This window comes from Coffea eugenioides, chromosome 5, assembly GCF_003713205.1.
Source record: "Coffea eugenioides isolate CCC68of chromosome 5, Ceug_1.0, whole genome shotgun sequence".
Taxonomy (NCBI): Eukaryota; Viridiplantae; Streptophyta; class Magnoliopsida; order Gentianales; family Rubiaceae; genus Coffea; species Coffea eugenioides.
This window is the reverse complement of record NC_040039.1, coordinates 6687511-6707913: the sequence shown is the minus strand read 5'-3', so window position 1 is coordinate 6707913 and position 20403 is coordinate 6687511. Positions and strand designations below refer to the sequence as shown.

At 39.2% G+C, this 20403-nt stretch overlaps 2 protein-coding genes across 2 annotated transcripts; both read right to left on the bottom strand.

Moving 5' to 3' along the window:
* Positions 1–2976: 2976 nt before the first annotated feature.
* Positions 2977–4458, bottom strand: LOC113771098. Its single transcript, XM_027315719.1, has 2 exons — positions 4055–4458; positions 2977–3988 (listed from the first exon to the last, which is right to left on the bottom strand). The coding sequence occupies exons 1-2, from the start codon at positions 4456–4458 to the stop codon at positions 2977–2979; spliced, it is 1416 nt and encodes a 471-aa protein (XP_027171520.1).
* Positions 4459–12418: 7960 nt separating this feature from the next.
* Positions 12419–13900, bottom strand: LOC113771097. Its single transcript, XM_027315718.1, has 2 exons — positions 13497–13900; positions 12419–13430 (listed from the first exon to the last, which is right to left on the bottom strand). The coding sequence occupies exons 1-2, from the start codon at positions 13898–13900 to the stop codon at positions 12419–12421; spliced, it is 1416 nt and encodes a 471-aa protein (XP_027171519.1).
* Between the last annotated feature and the right edge of the window lie 6503 nt (positions 13901–20403).

Genomic DNA, 20403 nt, shown 5'->3' with positions numbered 1-20403 from the left:
AAGTTAACGACTCATCCACCTCAATTTCTTCCAATTGCAACACATGGCTTGGGTCAGGGTGATATTTCTTAAGCATAGAAACATGAAATACATTGTGAACCTTGGCCATGCTCGCAGGCAATCTCAACTGATACGCCACTTTACCGATTCATTTCAAAATTTCAAAAGGTCCAATATATTTTGGCTTTAGCTTCTTACCCTTTTTGGACACTACTCCGCCCTTCAAGGGTTTAACTCTTAGGAAAATTTTGTCTCCTACTTTGAACTCCAAATCTTTCCTCCTTGTGTCAGCGTAGCTCTTTTGTCGACTTTGGACAGTTTGAAGCCTTTCTCTAATTAGCTTCACTTTCTCATGAGCTTCTTCCATCCAAGATATAGCCGTTGGGTCTAAAATTTTCTTCTCTCCCACTTCATCCCAATGAATCGGAGATCGACACCTTCTCCCATACAATGCCTCATAAGGTGCCATTTGAATTGAAGCGTGATAGCTGTTATTATAGGCAAATTCTACTAAGGTCATATACTGACTCCATTTACCTCCAAAATCCAATATACACGACCTCAGCATATCTTCCAAAGTCTGAATTTTCCTTTCTGACTGTCCGTCTGTTTGGGGATGATAAGCAGTGCTAAATTTTAACTTGGTCCCCAATGTCTCTTGAAATTTCTGCCAGAAACGTGAAACAAACCATGGATCTCGATCAGACACAATGCTTATAGGAATACCATGCAATCTCATGATCTCTTCTGTGTACAACTTGGCTAGTTTCTCCAAAGAAAAGCTCATGCTCACAGGTAGAAAATGTGCGGACTTGGTAAGCCTGTCAACTATCACCCAAACCACATCACATTCTTTTTTATTTCGAGGCAATCCCTTTACAAAATCCATGGTTATGTGTTTCCATTTCCATTCGGGAATTTCTAGTGGCTGCAATAGACCAGAGGGTTTCTGATGTTCAGCTTTTACTTGTTGGCATATCAGACATTTTTGTACAAATTTCGCCACGTGCTTTTTCAAACCATCCCACCAATATAACTCTTTCACATCGTGATACATTTTGTTCACTCCTGAGTGTATAGTATACCTTGATCGATGTGATTCTTCTAGAATTTCTTTCCTTAACCCTTCATCAACTGGAACCACAATTTGATCTCGAAACCTTAACACTCCTTCAGACCCTAATTTAAAGTCTAGGGTTTCTCCTTTTTGCACTTTCTCCAACTTTTTCTGGATTATAAGGTCCGTTTTCTGTGCCTCCTTAATACGCTCCAATAATGGTGACTTCAACGATAAGTTCCTAAATAAAATCTTCATTCTCTCCAAGCGAGGGTTCCAAATACTAACCTCTTCTAACATGTCCCATTCTTTTACCATTAACCCCGCTACTTGGGTCTTTCTATTTAGAGCGTCTGCTACCACGTTGGCTTTTCCTGGGTAGTAGTTGATAGAACAATCATAATCTTCTAAAAATTCTACCCACCGCCTCTGTCTCAAATTCAATTCCTTTTGGGAGAACAAGTACTTAAGGCTCTTGTGGTCCGTATAAACTTCAAAGGTCACACTATACAAGTAATGCCTCCATTTCTTTAAGGCAAAGACCACTGCGGCCAGTTCTAGGTCATGCGTTGAGTAATTTTGTTCGTGAGGCTTCAATTTTCTAGAGGCATAGGCAACTACCTTACCCTTTTGCATTAGTACGCATCCTAGACCTTCCCTAGAGGCATCAGAGTATACGATATAACTTTCTACTCCGTCAGGCAATGCCAAAACAGGAGATGATGTTAAGCGTTTCTTTAACTCCTGAAAGCTTGACTCGCACTTTGGAGTCCAAATGAACTTATTATTTTTTTTTGTCAGCTCTGTCATAGGTCCAGCAATCTTCGAAAAGTCCTTGATGAACCGCCTGTAATAACCTGCTAAACCCAAGAAACTTCTATCCTCTGTTGGAGTTTCTGGCTGCTTCCACGTTGTGACTGCCTCAACTTTTGCCGGATCTACGGCAATTCCATCTTTAGAAACTTTGTGCCCTAGAAAAAAAAAATTTTCCAGCCAAAACTCGCACTTGCTAAATTTAGCATACAGCTTATGCTCTCTTAAGATCTGCAGAACTATCTCCAAGTGTTTAGCATGTTCTTCCCGAGTCTTAGAATATATTAGGATATCATCAATAAAACTACTACAAACTGATCCAAGTACTTTTTAAAGACTCTCTGCATTAAGTTCATGAAGGCAGCTGGTGCATTGGTTAATCCAAATGGCATAACTGCAAATTCAAAATGTCCATATCTTGTATTAAAAGCAGTCTTAGGTATGTCTTCCTTCTTAATTTTCAACTGATAATACCCTTGCCTCAAATCCAGTTTGGAGAAAACTACTGATCCTTGCAGCTGGTCGAATAGGCTGTCAATCAGTGGTAGATGGTATTTATTTTTAATTGTAATTTCATTTAATCCTCGATAATCAATACATAATCTCAAACTTTCATCCTTTTTCTTAACAAATAGAACAGGTGCTCCCCATGGCGAATCACTTTTTCTAACAAAACCTCTCTCCAATAAATCCTGTAATTGAATTTTTAATTCTTTTAGCTCTGTAGGAGCCATTCGGTACGGAGTCTTAGAAATCGGAGCCGTTCGCGGCACTAGTTCAATCTTGAATTCCACTTCTCTCTCTGGAGGTAATGTTTTTAATTCTTCAGAAAAAATATCTGGATATTCCCTTACCACTGGCACATCTTCCAACTTTACTTGGTCACTGGGAGCATTAATCAGGAAGGCTAAGAAACCTTGCGCTCCTTTATACAACATTTTCCTTGCCCGAATTCCCGAATTCATAGCAGACGATGCTAACCTGCCTTTCACATCCAATTTCAGGGTTGCTTCCCCGGGAATCCAAAATTCTAACACTTTTGCTCTACAATCAAGCTTAGCATGGTAATGAGCTAGAAAATCCATTCCTATAATAACATCATACCATTATATGTCCAAACTGACTAGATCTACTAGCATTCTACGCTCTCCAACCCAGAATTCGCAGTTCTTATAGGTCAGGGTAGTGATTATGCTTTTATTACCCATGGGTGTCCTAACTTCAAGATCAAAGGGTAATCTAACAGGTTTTACATCAATTCCGGACATAAAAGTTGGATTCACAAATGAATGAGTTGCGCCAGGATCAATTAGTACTCTAGCTGATCGGTGAAAGATTGGAAGAGTACCTTCCACAACTTTCGAGGAATCAGGTACGGGTTGATCGTTTATGGCGTACACCCTGGCAGGAACCTTCGGCTTACTTCCTCCAGAAGTGGCTTGTCTAGCACTCGGGGTACCACCTTCTTGTGTTTTCGGACAACCGGCAATCCGGTGCTCGCTACTTCCGCACCTCAAGCACTTTCCTTCTTTCCTCCAGCATCCGTCCTCGGTATGACCAGTTTTCCTGCAATACCCACAAGTTACCTGAGGGGTTGTCACACGACCTCCTTGCGAGGCATTCCTAGGTTGACCCCTTCCATTTGATCCTCCTCTAGCTCCGGTATCTCTTTCCCCGGCACCTCTTGCCCCAACTCCTCTCGCTAGAGCGCCTCGTGGTGCTCCAGGACTATTTACTCCACCCGTTCCTCGACCCAATTCGGCCGGTGGAGCATTTGCATAAGTCAGCTCTCGACTGCTGCTAGGGGCAAATCTTTTCTTAGCCTGGAAAGATTTTACTTGAGCTTTGGCAACTTCAACCCTTTGAGCTCTCTCTACTGCATCAACAAAGGTGTCTATCCGAACAGCAGCTAATCCCTCCTGGATCTCCACGTTTAGTCCCTGCACAAATCTCCTTATACGCCTTTGCTCCGTGGCTACCAATTCAGGAGCAAAACGGGACAGTTTCGTGAATTGAATCTCATATTCGGCGACACTCACCGCCCCCTGCCTACACTTGATGAAGTCATCCTCTCTTTTCTCTTGGATGAAAGGGGGAAGAAACTTGGCGTTGAACTCCCTTGTGAAGTTCGCCCAGGTTCTAGGAATATGGTTCCTGTCCCAATTAACCCTAACTAGGTTCTACCAGGAACGAGCAGCTCCCTCAAACTGGAATGCTGCGAAAGTCACTTGTCTCTCCTCCGCATAATTTAGAGCTGTAAAAATGTCAGAAATCCTCTCCCACCAACCTTCTGTTACCTCAGGTTCTGGTCCTCCATAAAACGTGGGAGGTCCAAACTTCAAGAATCTCTCTAATGCCCGATCCTCAGTATCGATTGGGCCTCCTTGGTGATGCACCGGTCCAAGGGCTTGGTACTCAGTCATGCGCTCTAAGACATCAGTTATTCTATTGATCGCGGTGGCCACTGGGTCTCCGGCCACGCCCTCTTGACCATGGTCTTGATTGACCTCAGGTTCCCTATCACCACTAACCTCAGGGTGTTGTCTAGTTGATCTCCCACGTTCTTTACCTCTAACTTGTCGATCCATAACCTAGTTATGCCTATTGATAAAAATTAAGCAATTAAGCGAGGATATTTTAATTAATTAATTTAATCTTTTTTTTCTTTTTGTAAATAAAATCAATATGAACATTAAGGAAAAGGAAAATAGAACACTTAACACATATTCACATACCGAGATTCATACAAATAGCAAGTTAGGGTGCTCTCCAACAGTATGGCACATAAGTTTAACAAATATATACAAACAATCCCTTAAACCAAAAATAGGGATGTAGTGCCTCAAAAGTAGGCCATCAAGCTAGACAAAATGTTATGACCTAAACTAGTGTCACCCTATCTAACCCCGAATACTTAGTTACAAGCAAATCAAACCTAGTCTAACCCTCAGCAGGGCTGCCAGGGGCAACGTCCTCCACAGGGTCCTCCTCCGGATTCTCCTCCGGATCCTCCTCCGGGTCCTCCCTAACACCCGCCTGAGCAGTACCCTGAATAATACCCATGACCTCGTCTATCATCATAGTGGCGTCAGTCATGATACCAGCACTCCTATCTCGTACCTCCTCAGCTACTCGAGTCAACTGAGACTTCTGTCTCTCTAATTCCTCACGAGCGACCTCTGACCTAGCCCTCTCGGCTGCTAACCTCTGCTCTAGATCAACTATGCGGTCAAGCTGAGTATCAACCATGATGCTCAACTCCTCGACGTCCTGGGTCAAAGTGTGATTAGCATCCCTCAGCTGGCGATGTTCGTCGTCTAAAGACAGCACCAACTCGTTAGGGTAGGCATATGTGATCCTACACTGACATCGGGGGTACCTATCAGCTGGTGTATAACGTATACGAGATCCTCCGTCTCGTGGCCTATAGGAGATGGACCTAAGAGGCTCTACATGTCCATTAGCCAATCCGTTACCATTAGCATGTCCGTTTCCGTTTCCATACCTGCAAAATAACCCAAGTCCAAAGGTTAATGCTTAAAAAGCTAACTTGCTCAAGTACTACTCAAGATATGTCTAATTATCTCACTTCTTAACTCTAAAAAAATTCAGGGTTTCTAACACATCTAATATATCATTCAAATAACTTTTCTAACCTAGGTTCTGATACCAACTGTGACGACCCCACTTCTCCCTAAGGCGAACCAGAGGGTTGGTGGGTCGCCTGCCTAACTCTCGCCAGGGCTTACGCAAGGAAACTGGCTAAACCCTTCCGACGTACAACTTAAACCATTACAAAATTCTTCACCCGAACAAGCCAATCCTTAAACGACCAAAACACTAAGAACACATTAACTTCAGAGATAACATTACCATTGGACAACTGAACATCCACTCTTACGTACATCTCCAATCAGATTAAAACATAATTACACTTATACATTACAAACCACAAAATGAAATCATAAACCCAAATACATTCATACAAGTCAAATAACAACACAGGGTTTGCACTTTTCCAACTTCAAGTGGCAACCCAAGACGAAAGATACATTGTCTGATTCAAAACAACATTCATAAAAGGTAAAGGCAGACTTCAGGTCTCTCAAATGCCAGAACCTGTTTAGGAAAACAAGTAACGTGGGGTGAGCTAAAACTCAGTGGTGCCCCAAACATGCTATCATATAAAACAAGTAGCAAATAATAGCTCCAAACTAAAATTCAACAAGTAGGAAAGCGTATAACAGCACAAGGTAGGATACAGGGCTCTCAGGAGCCATTTTCCACGAACTTGATCAAAATTTAACCGCAGTTAACCCTCCGTCAACTCTCACTATCTAAAGTCCTAGTAGATTTTTTTTTCCTTAACATGCTCCGACCAACTTATTCCCACCGGGCCCATTCTTCTCACGAGAGAGTTTGGTATTACTCGAGTATACCTTTTTATGGCCTAGTCGAGGGATTCACCCAACGACGTCACAACAAGTGGTTACCAAGTCAGGATAAGAGGCCCTCCCACCCTAAGGTGTGGTACATTCCCCTGCCTGGTGGTTTAGTTGATGAGTCCACACTCCAGTCAATAGTTGCAAGGTTTTTGATACTTGAGTTAGGATAAGAGGCCCTCCCACCCTCAGGTGTGGTACATTCCCCCACTCAGTACTTAACTAGAGCGAGCAAAATATTCGAGAAAACATTTCAAGCAAATCACCACTCGAAAGGGCTAGTGCGATAAAGTACACACTGCCCATTTCGATGGATCAGGAAAACCACTATCCGATTATCACATAACAAGTCAAGAAAGCACTTTAACAAGATAAACATAGAACAAGCAAGGACACTCACCAAAAGTGAAGCTCAAAAGTCAAGTTGGGAATCGAAGTCCACGTCCTCGCTAAACCCTAAAAGACCAAGTTTTAAAACTATAAGTTTTACTATACAAGTTCTTGGTTTATATATGAAAGATTATCCGGTATATAACTAGTTTATCTTCTCAAAGTAAATCCACAATTCTCTTAGAATTTAAACTAGTAAAAGTGATAAAGTATTTCGTATGATTTCTTTGAAGGTACTTTCTTTCTAGAGGTGCAAACCAGAACCCCCTTACTTCAAATAAGGTTTCTTGCCGGACAAGTTTTCTACGCCTTTCATTTAAAGTTATTAAAATCTCGTGTTTTTAACAACTTTCCCCTAAAACAACTAGTCAGGGACAATTTTACGAAAAATCTAGAGTTTAGAAGTTAATGTAATTATTTCCTAAAGGTAATAAGGCTAGTTTAAGCAAAGGAAAGAATTAACTAGTTGGCAAGGTTTTAAAAGTCCCGACACTCGAATTTTAGCATTATCGTACTATACTCAATTTCTATAGCTTGATACTAGGACAAAATATTTCAACAAAGCTTGGTTAAAAAGTACTCGAATTCAAAGGACCAAAACGGCCTTCACGATTCTAATTTACTTGCACATTATATTCCAATTTGTCAATATAGAAAAATCACAATTCAAACATCAATTTCACTAGGGTTTCATCAATCATTAGCCCTAGGTCTCAACAAGTTCAATTCTAATCAAGAAAAAAAAATTAAACAAAGGAAGTCCAAGACATCAAAACAATTCCAAACCACAAGTCATGGACTTTCCAAGTGCATTTCGGCCAAATCACTTAAACGATTCCACCAAAATTTGACTCTTGTAAAAAAATACTCAAATGGCCAAGAGCTTCATCAATTATTAGTTCTTGGCATCAAACAATCACTTCTTACAACAAATCAACCGGAAATTCAACTCAAAACATAAAGGAAAGTCACGGCCAGCTTAACTCACAAGTAACTCTAGAAATTCAGATTTTTTTTTTCTTTCATCCACGGCTCAATCAGCAACATGCATGACCAAATAACTAATTAACTATCAGTTTAATCCAAAACCAGGCTCGGACATCATCAAAAAAAATCATCAACCAACCAGAATTTCATCCAAGGCTTCTCGGTTGGCTTGCATGCAAGCAGATTCTGCACCGCTTCGATTTTCTTGCTTATTCAAGGCTGATTAACCTCATGCAAAGCTTAATCATCCAGTTTTTAGTTAGCTAAACACACATCTAGGCTCAGATCACCTCAAATTAACAAATTAAAGCTGCAATTCCCAGCTCAATCTCTCGGCAATTCCCATTTTCTTCATAATCAGATTTTCCTGTGACTTAATTCATCATCCAACTGCACAACCATCACATGCATGCTCATAAGCAACTTCGTCTACCTATAATTAACTAGTCTAAGTCCAGAATTTACCTCAACTTGAAACTCAACTCACGCGACAAGCAGCTGCAATTTTTCCCTCCTCTCGGCTTGCTAAGGAACTCGGGTATGGCTGGTCTGAGCTCGGTTAGTGCAGGCTGTGGTGTTGGTTGTTGGAGTTGATCACAAGTGGTTGAAGATGAGGAAGGAAATGGTCAGTTCTCGGCAGTGATGAAGAAGATGAAGACAGATAGCTCGCACAAACTACCTCTTGCTCTCTCTCTCTCTCGGACAGTTCAGAAATGCAGCTTGCCGACTCTCTCTCTCCCTTGCTCAATCTTACAAATGAAATGGAGGAAGTGTTGGCTCTCGGTCCTCTTCACCAGCTCACGGATGGAATGAAGGAAGAACGGTAAGTCTCTCTCTTTTCTCTCTAGCTTACGGACAGAAAGAAAAAAAATAAAGAGCTCGGCTCTTTCTCTCACTTCACTCTCGGTTCGTGGCAGAAGAAGGAAATGGAAATGGAATTGTTGTGGTGAATTGGAGTTGATGTAGTGGTGTGGGTGTAGTGGGATGAGCCGGCAGTATGGAAGTGCTTGGATTTGAAGCTTGCCCAATGAAGTTCCATGACTGCATGGTTAATTTGAGATGGAGGAAGGCTAATTTGGTCTTTTAACATCTTGTCCGACCTTCCACTTAGGTCCTCACTCATAATCTAATTCCAAAACTTTACCTCAAATGAAATTTGATAGCCTACTAGTATACCAATCTCGCAAAAATTCAATTATCGAGATTTTAACGTCCTAAGTGAAATTATAAAGGGTTTTGACCTAAAATCGATTTCGTCTTAATTCTAGGTTCCCGTTGACACTTAACATTATTAACACTTAGAATTAGCGATCAGAATTCAAAAAATTAATATTAAAGCAATAAAACAATCTACATCAAGAAATATTATTTTAACTTGGCAAAGTTCAAATAGTTTAATATTTTGCACAATTAAATTATTTGTAACATAAGAATTATTATATTTTTTTTCCATACTTACTTAAGAACAAATGAAAATAAAATTTGTTAAAAGTCTAAAATGCAAATGCAATATGTATATATATATATATATTTTTTCAAGGTTCTCACATCCTCCACCCTTAAATGAATTTTGTCCTCAAAATCCTCACCTTCTAAAGAAATAATTCGGAGTATTTTCTCTGCATATCCTTTTCTAGTTCCCAAGTTGCCTCCTCTATTCCACGATTTCTCCATATAATTTTCACCAAAGGAATTTTCTTACCTCTCAATTCTTTCACTTCTCTTTTCAAAATCTTAACTGCTCCTTCTTCATAAGTTAACGACTCATCCACCTCAATTTCTTCCAATTGCAACACATGGCTTGGGTCAGGGTGATATTTCTTAAGCATAGAAACATGAAATACATTGTGAACCTTGGCCATGCTCGCAGGCAATCTCAACTGATACGCCACTTTACCGATTCATTTCAAAATTTCAAAAGGTCCAATATATTTTGGCTTTAGCTTCTTACCCTTTTTGGACACTACTCCGCCCTTCAAGGGTTTAACTCTTAGGAAAATTTTGTCTCCTACTTTGAACTCCAAATCTTTCCTCCTTGTGTCGGCGTAGCTCTTTTGTCGACTTTGGACAGTTTGAAGCCTTTCTCTAATTAGCTTCACTTTCTCATGAGCTTCTTCCATCCAAGATATAGCCGTTGGGTCTAAAATTTTCTTCTCTCCCACTTCATCCCAATGAATCGGAGATCGACACCTTCTCCCATACAATGCCTCATAAGGTGCCATTTGAATTGAAGCGTGATAGCTGTTATTATAGGCAAATTCTACTAAGGTCATATACTGACTCCATTTACCTCCAAAATCCAATATACACGACCTCAGCATATCTTCCAAAGTCTGAATTTTCCTTTCTGACTGTCCGTCTGTTTGGGGATGATAAGCAGTGCTAAATTTTAACTTGGTCCCCAATGTCTCTTGAAATTTCTGCCAGAAACGTGAAACAAACCATGGATCTCGATCAGATACAATGCTTATAGGAATACCATGCAATCTCATGATCTCTTCTGTGTACAACTTGGCTAGTTTCTCCAAAGAAAAGCTCATGCTCACAGGTAGAAAATGTGCGGACTTGGTAAGCCTGTCAACTATCACCCAAACCACATCACATTCTTTTTTATTTCGAGGCAATCCCTTTACAAAATCCATGGTTATGTGTTTCCATTTCCATTCGGGAATTTCTAGTGGCTGCAATAGACCAGAGGGTTTCTGATGTTCAGCTTTTACTTGTTGGCATATCAGACATTTTTGTACAAATTTCGCCACGTGCTTTTTCAAACCATCCCACCAATATAACTCTTTCACATCGTGATACATTTTGTTCACTCCTGAGTGTATAGTATACCTTGATCGATGTGATTCTTCTAGAATTTCTTTCCTTAACCCTTCATCAACTGGAACCACAATTTGATCTCGAAACCTTAACACTCCTTCAGACCCTAATTTAAAGTCTAGGGTTTCTCCTTTTTGCACTTTCTCCAACTTTTTCTGGATTATAAGGTCCGTTTTCTGTGCCTCCTTAATACGCTCCAATAATGGTGACTTCAACGATAAGTTCCTAAATAAAATCTTCATTCTCTCCAAGCGAGGGTTCCAAATACTAACGTCTTCTAACATGTCCCATTCTTTTACCATTAACCCCGCTACTTGGGCCTTTCTATTTAGAACGTCTGCTACCACGTTGGCTTTTCCTGGGTAGTAGTTGATAGAACAATCATAATCTTCTAAAAATTCTACCCACCGCCTCTGTCTCAAATTCAATTCCTTTTGGGAGAACAAGTACTTAAGGCTCTTGTGGTCCGTATAAACTTCAAAGGTCACACTATACAAGTAATGCCTCCATTTCTTTAAGGCAAAGACCACTGCGGCCAGTTCTAGGTCATGCGTTGAGTAATTTTGTTCGTGAGGCTTCAATTTTCTAGAGGCATAGGCAACTACCTTACCCTTTTGCATTAGTACGCATCCTAGACCTTCCCTAGAGGCATCAGAGTATACGATATAACTTTCTACTCCGTCAGGCAATGCCAAAACAGGAGCTGATGTTAAGCGTTTCTTTAACTCCTGAAAGCTTGACTCGCACTTTGGAGTCCAAATGAACTTATTATTTTTTTTTGTCAGCTCTGTCATAGGTCCAGCAATCTTCGAAAAGTCCTTGATGAACCGCCTGTAATAACCTGCTAAACCCAAGAAACTTCTATCCTCTGTTGGAGTTTCTGGCTGCTTCCACGTTGTGACTGCCTCAACTTTTGCCGGATCTACGGCAATTCCATCTTTAGAAACTTTGTGCCCTAGAAAAAAAAAATTTTCCAGCCAAAACTCGCACTTGCTAAATTTAGCATACAGCTTATGCTCTCTTAAGATCTGCAGAACTATCTCCAAGTGTTTAGCATGTTCTTCCCGAGTCTTAGAATATATTAGGATATCATCAATAAAACTACTACAAACTGATCCAAGTACTTTTTAAAGACTCTCAGCATTAAGTTCATGAAGGCAGCTGGTGCATTGGTTAATCCAAATGGCATAACTGCAAATTCAAAATGTCCATATCTTGTATTAAAAGCAGTCTTAGGTATGTCTTCCTTCTTAATTTTCAACTGATAATACCCTTGCCTCAAATCCAGTTTGGAGAAAACTACTGATCCTTGCAGCTGGTCGAATAGGCTGTCAATCAGTGGTAGATGGTATTTATTTTTAATTGTAATTTCATTTAATCCTCGATAATCAATACATAATCTCAAACTTTCATCCTTTTTCTTAACAAATAGAACAGGTGCTCCCCATGGCGAATCACTTTTTCTAACAAAACCTCTCTCCAATAAATCCTGTAATTGAATTTTTAATTCTTTTAGCTCTGTAGGAGCCATTCGGTACGGAGTCTTAGAAATCGGAGCCGTTCGCGGCACTAGTTCAATCTTGAATTCCACTTCTCTCTCTGGAGGTAATGTTTTTAATTCTTCAGAAAAAATATCTGGATATTCCCTTACCACTGGCACATCTTCCAACTTTACTTGGTCACTGGGAGCATTAATCAGGAAGGCTAAGAAACCTTGCGCTCCTTTATACAACATTTTCCTTGCCCGAATTCCCGAATTCATAGCAGACGATGCTAACCTGCCTTTCACATCCAATTTCAGGGTTGCTTCCCCGGGAATCCAAAATTCTAACACTTTTGCTCTACAATCAAGCTTAGCATGGTAATGAGCTAGAAAATCCATTCCTATAATAACATCATACCATTATATGTCCAAACTGACTAGATCTACTAGCATTCTACGCTCTCCAACCCAGAATTCGCAGTTCTTATAGGTCAGGGTAGTGATTATGCTTTTATTACCCATGGGTGTCCTAACTTCAAGATCAAAGGGTAATCTAACAGGTTTTACATCAATTCCGGACATAAAAGTTGGATTCACAAATGAATGAGTTGCGCCAGGATCAATTAGTACTCTAGCTGATCGGTGAAAGATTGGAAGAGTACCTTCCACAACTTTCGAGGAATCAGGTACGGGTTGATCGTTTATGGCGTACACCCTGGCAGGAACCTTCGGCTTACTTCCTCCAGAAGTGGCTTGTCTAGCACTCGGGGTACCACCTTCTTGTGTTTTCGGACAACCGGCAATCCGGTGCTCGCTACTTCCGCACCTCAAGCACTTTCCTTCTTTCCTCCAGCATCCGTCCTCGGTATGACCAGTTTTCCTGCAATACCCACAAGTTACCTGAGGGGTTGTCACACGACCTCCTTGCGAGGCATTCCTAGGTTGACCCCTTCCATTTGATCCTCCTCTAGCTCCGGTATCTCTTTCCCCGGCACCTCTTGCCCCAACTCCTCTCGCTAGAGCGCCTCGTGGTGCTCCAGGACTATTTACTCCACCCGTTCCTCGACCCAATTCGGCCGGTGGAGCATTTGCATAAGTCAGCTCTCGACTGCTGCTAGGGGCAAATCTTTTCTTAGCCTGGAAAGATTTTACTTGAGCTTTGGCAACTTCAACCCTTTGAGCTCTCTCTACTGCATCAACAAAGGTGTCTATCCGAACAGCAGCTAATCCCTCCTGGATCTCCACGTTTAGTCCCTGCACAAATCTCCTTATACGCCTTTGCTCCGTGGCTACCAATTCAGGAGCAAAACGGGACAGTTTCGTGAATTGAATCTCATATTCGGCGACACTCACCGCCCCCTGCCTACACTTGATGAAGTCATCCTCTCTTTTCTCTTGGATGAAAGGGGGAAGAAACTTGGCGTTGAACTCCCTTGTGAAGTTCGCCCAGGTTCTAGGAATATGGTTCCTGTCCCAATTAACCCTAACTAGGTTCTACCAGGAACGAGCAGCTCCCTCAAACTGGAATGCTGCGAAAGTCACTTGTCTCTCCTCCGCATAATTTAGAGCTGTAAAAATGTCAGAAATCCTCTCCCACCAACCTTCTGTTACCTCAGGTTCTGGTCCTCCATAAAACGTGGGAGGTCCAAACTTCAAGAATCTCTCTAATGCCCGATCCTCAGTATCGATTGGGCCTCCTTGGTGATGCACCGGTCCAAGGGCTTGGTACTCAGTCATGCGCTCTAAGACATCAGTTATTCTATTGATCGCGGTGGCCACTGGGTCTCCGGCCACGCCCTCTTGACCATGGTCTTGATTGACCTCAGGTTCCCTATCACCACTAACCTCAGGGTGTTGTCTAGTTGATCTCCCACGTTCTTTACCTCTAACTTGTCGATCCATAACCTAGTTATGCCTATTGATAAAAATTAAGCAATTAAGCGAGGATATTTTAATTAATTAATTTAATCTTTTTTTTCTTTTTGTAAATAAAATCAATATGAACATTAAGGAAAAGGAAAATAGAACACTTAACACATATTCACATACCGAGATTCATACAAATAGCAAGTTAGGGTGCTCTCCAACAGTATGGCACATAAGTTTAACAAATATATACAAACAATCCCTTAAACCAAAAATAGGGATGTAGTGCCTCAAAAGTAGGCCATCAAGCTAGACAAAATGTTATGACCTAAACTAGTGTCACCCTATCTAACCCCGAATACTTAGTTACAAGCAAATCAAACCTAGTCTAACCCTCAGCAGGGCTGCCAGGGGCAACGTCCTCCACAGGGTCCTCCTCCGGATTCTCCTCCGGATCCTCCTCCGGGTCCTCCCTAACACCCGCCTGAGCAGTACCCTGAATAATACCCATGACCTCGTCTATCATCATAGTGGCGTCAGTCATGATACCAGCACTCCTATCTCGTACCTCCTCAGCTACTCGAGTCAACTGAGACTTCTGTCTCTCTAATTCCTCACGAGCGACCTCTGACCTAGCCCTCTCGGCTGCTAACCTCTGCTCTAGATCAACTATGCGGTCAAGCTGAGTATCAACCATGATGCTCAACTCCTCGACGTCCTGGGTCAAAGTGTGATTAGCATCCCTCAGCTGGCGATGTTCGTCGTCTAAAGACAGCACCAACTCGTTAGGGTAGGCATATGTGATCCTACACTGACATCGGGGGTACCTATCAGCTGGTGTATAACGTATACGAGATCCTCCGTCTCGTGGCCTATAGGAGATGGACCTAAGAGGCTCTACATGTCCATTAGCCAATCCGTTACCATTAGCATGTCCGTTTCCGTTTCCATACCTGCAAAATAACCCAAGTCCAAAGGTTAATGCTTAAAAAGCTAACTTGCTCAAGTACTACTCAAGATATGTCTAATTATCTCACTTCTTAACTCTAAAAAAATTCAGGGTTTCTAACACATCTAATATATCATTCAAATAACTTTTCTAACCTAGGTTCTGATACCAACTGTGACGACCCCACTTCTCCCTAAGGCGAACCAGAGGGTTGGTGGGTCGCCTGCCTAACTCTCGCCAGGGCTTACGCAAGGAAACTGGCTAAACCCTTCCGACGTACAACTTAAACCATTACAAAATTCTTCACCCGAACAAGCCAATCCTTAAACGACCAAAACACTAAGAACACATTAACTTCAGAGATAACATTACCATTGGACAACTGAACATCCACTCTTACGTACATCTCCAATCAGATTAAAACATAATTACACTTATACATTACAAACCACAAAATGAAATCATAAACCCAAATACATTCATACAAGTCAAATAACAACACAGGGTTTGCACTTTTCCAACTTCAAGTGGCAACCCAAGACGAAAGATACATTGTCTGATTCAAAACAACATTCATAAAAGGTAAAGGCAGACTTCAGGTCTCTCAAATGCCAGAACCTGTTTAGGAAAACAAGTAACGTGGGGTGAGCTAAAACTCAGTGGTGCCCCAAACATGCTATCATATAAAACAAGTAGCAAATAATAGCTCCAAACTAAAATTCAACAAGTAGGAAAGCGTATAACAGCACAAGGTAGGATACAGGGCTCTCAGGAGCCATTTTCCACGAACTTGATCAAAATTTAACCGCAGTTAACCCTCCGTCAACTCTCACTATCTAAAGTCCTAGTAGATTTTTTTTTCCTTAACATGCTCCGACCAACTTATTCCCACCGGGCCCATTCTTCTCACGAGAGAGTTTGGTATTACTCGAGTATACCTTTTTATGGCCTAGTCGAGGGATTCACCCAACGACGTCACAACAAGTGGTTACCAAGTCAGGATAAGAGGCCCTCCCACCCTAAGGTGTGGTACATTCCCCTGCCTGGTGGTTTAGTTGATGAGTCCACACTCCAGTCAATAGTTGCAAGGTTTTTGATACTTGAGTTAGGATAAGAGGCCCTCCCACCCTCAGGTGTGGTACATTCCCCCACTCAGTACTTAACTAGAGCGAGCAAAATATTCGAGAAAACATTTCAAGCAAATCACCACTCGAAAGGGCTAGTGCGATAAAGTACACACTGCCCATTTCGATGGATCAGGAAAACCACTATCCGATTATCACATAACAAGTCAAGAAAGCACTTTAACAAGATAAACATAGAACAAGCAAGGACACTCACCAAAAGTGAAGCTCAAAAGTCAAGTTGGGAATCGAAGTCCACGTCCTCGCTAAACCCTAAAAGACCAAGTTTTAAAACTATAAGTTTTACTATACAAGTTCTTGGTTTATATATGAAAGATTATCCGGTATATAACTAGTTTATCTTCTCAAAGTAAATCCACAATTCTCTTAGAATTTAAACTAGTAAAAGTGATAAAGTATTTCGTATGATTTCTTTGAAGGTACTTTCTTTCTAGAGGTGCAAACCAGAACCCCCTTACTTCAAATAAGGTTTCTTGCCGGACAAGTTTTCTACGCCATTCATTTAAAGTTATTAAAATCTCGTGTTTTTAACAACTTTCCCCTAAAACAACTAGTCAGGGACAATTTTACGAAAAATCTAGAGTTTAGAAGTTAATGTAATTATTTCCTAAAGGTAATAAGGCTAGTTTAAGCAAAGGAAAGAATTAACTAGTTGGCAAGGTTTTAAAAGTCCCGACACTCGAATTTTAGCATTATCGTACTATACTCAATTTCTATAGCTTGATACACTACAAGAAAAAAGGTCATTAGTGACAACATTTCTTTGTGACGACAAAAAGTCGTCACAAAATGAGGTTGTTTAGTCACGACTTTGAAGGTTGTCACAATTGACTCAAAGCAACTAAGTTTTCAGTGACAACTTTTAATTGTCGTCACAAAACTACTTCGTGCCATGGGATTTAGAAGGCGCGAGTTTTGCGATAGTGACGACTTGATAAAAGTTGTCAGTAATTCTACCACTTTCTTTGACAACTTTTCGTTGTTGTCACTGTTTATGTTTATTGACGACCAATTTTTGTCAATAAAACTATAGTGTAGTTAGTGACAACAACAATTGGTCATCAGTGACAACTTTTATTTTTGACGAAAAGAAGTTGTCACAAAAGTCTATCCTTTATTGACGACTTTCTATCTCGTCACAAACCTTTAATGGGAGGCAACTCATTTGTGACGACTTAGAAAAGTCGTCACTAGTAAATTCCCGTCAAGATTTAGCAAGAAGGCGGGAGTGTTTAGAACATACAATAGTGACGACATTAAGAACATCATCACTATTGAATGGCTTATTTACGGACGACTTTTTGTTGTCGTCACTGATCACTAAAAAAGTTATTAGTGACAACATTTTTTAGTGATGACAATATTTCGTCACAAAAGGGGATTCTTTAGTCGCGACACCTAAAGTTGTCACAATTCCATCAAAGCAACTAAATGTTTATTGACGACAAGTAGAGTTGTCATAATTGCTCAAATAGACAGTGTCTTCAGTGACGACCTTGGAAAATGTTGTCACTAAAATGATTTATTCAGTGACAACTTCTAATATCGTCACTGTCACTCTCTTGATTCAGATTTAGTGACAAGAATTCATCGTCACTATTTAAAGTACTTATTTGTAAGTCACTTTCATTAATTCTACTGTGCCACCCTAACTTTTGCGATTTAGCCCCAAATGTTATAAAAAATTCCATTAATTCCATTATGATACCTTAAGTTTTACAATTTAGCCCCATATATAGTACACCGATTTTTTTAATTCTATTATTACTCCCTAACTTTTGTAATTTAGCACCATATGTAATTTACCAATTTCATTAATTCTACTTTGGCACTCTAACTTTTGCAATTTAACCCCCATATGTAATACACCAATTTTATTATTTCTATTATGGCACCCTAACTTTTACAATTTAGCCCCTATTTTTTTATTAGGAAATTACGAATGGTATCTTGATAAACTATGCATAAATATTTTATAATTTTCTCAAACTTAAGTAATAATTTGTTATAAACTCTAAAGATATATCTTTCATTACAATAGTTATAAGGCAGGCAGGTCTTTTTATCAATGGAATAAGAAATTTATGTCAGATTTATCCTTTGTACTACATGCCAAGTAGTATTAGCAAAAGAATAACAAAGTACTACAAAGTAATTAACAAGATAGCCTTCAGGGAGTGTAGTTTATGGGCAAATGAGCATTATCTATTCAAAGTACCAACTTTTTATGGGCATTTTACTCTCAAACATATAATTTATGATAAATTTATAAAGGGATAATTTCAGAAACCTCCCCTGAGGTTTCTGACAATTTCACTGACCTCCCCTGAGGTTTCCACAATTACACTGACCTCCCCTGGCAGAACTTGGGACCCAATTGCTGACATCATATAATGCAAAATTACTATTATACCCAAGACATTTTGTGTTATTATAGGACTAAAATATGATAAGGCAGATGGTGTTTTGGATAGTATTGGATTGCATTTCTATTTATTTAATGTATGGTTATGAAATTTGTAATGATATTACTCTTGGATTGCAGTTTTGGTTTGCACCTTATTACTGTTAAGGTTTTATAAATGACTGTTTTAGTTCTTGGATTACACCTTACCTCCAAATTTTGGGAATTTACCCAAATTTTCCATTTTCTAATATTCCTACAAATATGCAAAATTATGCATATCCCTCAAATCTACCCAATATTAATGTTTTGTTAAACTCTAAATAACAAAAATATGAAATATAATATTTAAATATATTTTAATACACACAAGTTGGACGGGTAACTAGTGTGTCAGAGAGTTGCCATAATCTCCTTAAACCCGCATGCGGGTTTAAAGAGTATTCGGATATTCTCATATGCACCTATGCAAATCGAACCAACCGGATATCTTATCCGTATCCCATTTTTTTAAATAAAAATCTTATAAATTTGAAAAATAAAATCAAATTTAGATGTATTAGGGTTTTAAAAATATTATATAAGTGATAAAAATTTTATAAATTGTAAAAATAAAATCAAATTTAAATAATTAAATGTTATATTTGCCTAAGAAATAATACAATAATCATAATAATGATAATACAATAATATTGGTGTAATAAAACTGCCATTAATTTAAATATTTATTTATAATGCCCAAAGAGCCTAATTACCAATTTTTTCTTCTCGCGCTCAAATATAACATTAACCCGCATGCGAGCTAACCTTGAAATAGAAAAAACACAGAATCTTGCTTGCGGGTTTCAACGTTATTATGCAGGCGGGATTTTGACCTGCTTGCTTGTGAACATGTACCACATTGCTTTGAATTTTTGTGACAAGAGGAAAGTTTTGTCTGATGAATGTATTTGTGAAATGACCTGAGTGGTGGTAGATGGGTTAATTGGGTCGGTTGCGTTACCCAATTGTTTATATCCATAAGTAAAATTTTATGATTTCCATACCCATCCCCTCACTTTTTCTTATTTATTTCTGATTTTTATTAGTTTTCATTAATTCACTAATATAACTTGTACACCTACCTTAAGGGCATTTATGGGAACAAAATTTCCTCTCTTTCCTGAAAACACTTTTTTATGTTTACTTTTGTGGTCATGGGCTGATTTTGTTACAAAATCAGAAACCTCAAGGGAGGTTAGTGTAATTGTGGAAACCTCAGGGGAGGTCAGTGAAATTGTCAGAAACCTCAGGGGAGGTTTCTGAAATTATCCCATTTATAAATGTTTGTAAGTAAAATTCAAAAAGTGTTACACTGATTTCTTACAAAACGAAAACTGGCAGGTTATCTCTTCAACATAAATTAAATTTTTTTAAAAAAAGAAATGGCCCATAAAATACCAACTCTTTGTGGGTTTCCTTTACATGAACAAATATTTTGCTCTTTATGGGTATTTCACTCTGAATCATTTAATTTATGTTAAATACATAAATGTTTGTAAGTAAAATTCAAAAAGTGTTGCACTAATATTTTTATGAAAGGGAAACTGGTAGGTTTTGTATTTAACATTAATTAAATATGTGAAAGCAAAAAAAAAAAAGAAATTACCCATAAATCTATATCTTGCAAATGTATTACAAGAAATTTGGTCATTAGTGACAACCAATTGTTATTCTGTTTTTGCTCTCTAATGATTTTTTTAACTATTAGGAACTCAAATTTTGTCATGTAAATTAATATTAGTGCAATAATTTGAAGTGAAATTAACCATTTGAAACAAATCATCTCTCCTTATTATAAAATAAAAAAAATTCTGGAGTTTTGGGCAAAAATAATGAAAAGAAAGATAAGTAAGTTGTAATTTAGTTCACAATTTTGAGAAAGTGATATCAATATTAATATGGGATCAACTGTTTGATGTCATAAAAAAATTACCTATTATGAATATTTTTACACAAATATTTAAAAGTTGCAAGTAATAATATATTAGTAAAATGTTAA

Coding starts and splice junctions, on each gene's coding strand:
- LOC113771098 (XM_027315719.1), bottom strand. CDS start 4,458: ATGGATCGACAAGTTAGAGGTAAAGAACGTGGGAGATCAACTAGACAA. Junction 3,989..4,054: donor GAGGGAGCTGCTCGTTCCTG/GTAGAACCTAGT, acceptor GAACTTCACAAG/GGAGTTCAACGCCAAGTTTC.
- LOC113771097 (XM_027315718.1), bottom strand. CDS start 13,900: ATGGATCGACAAGTTAGAGGTAAAGAACGTGGGAGATCAACTAGACAA. Junction 13,431..13,496: donor GAGGGAGCTGCTCGTTCCTG/GTAGAACCTAGT, acceptor GAACTTCACAAG/GGAGTTCAACGCCAAGTTTC.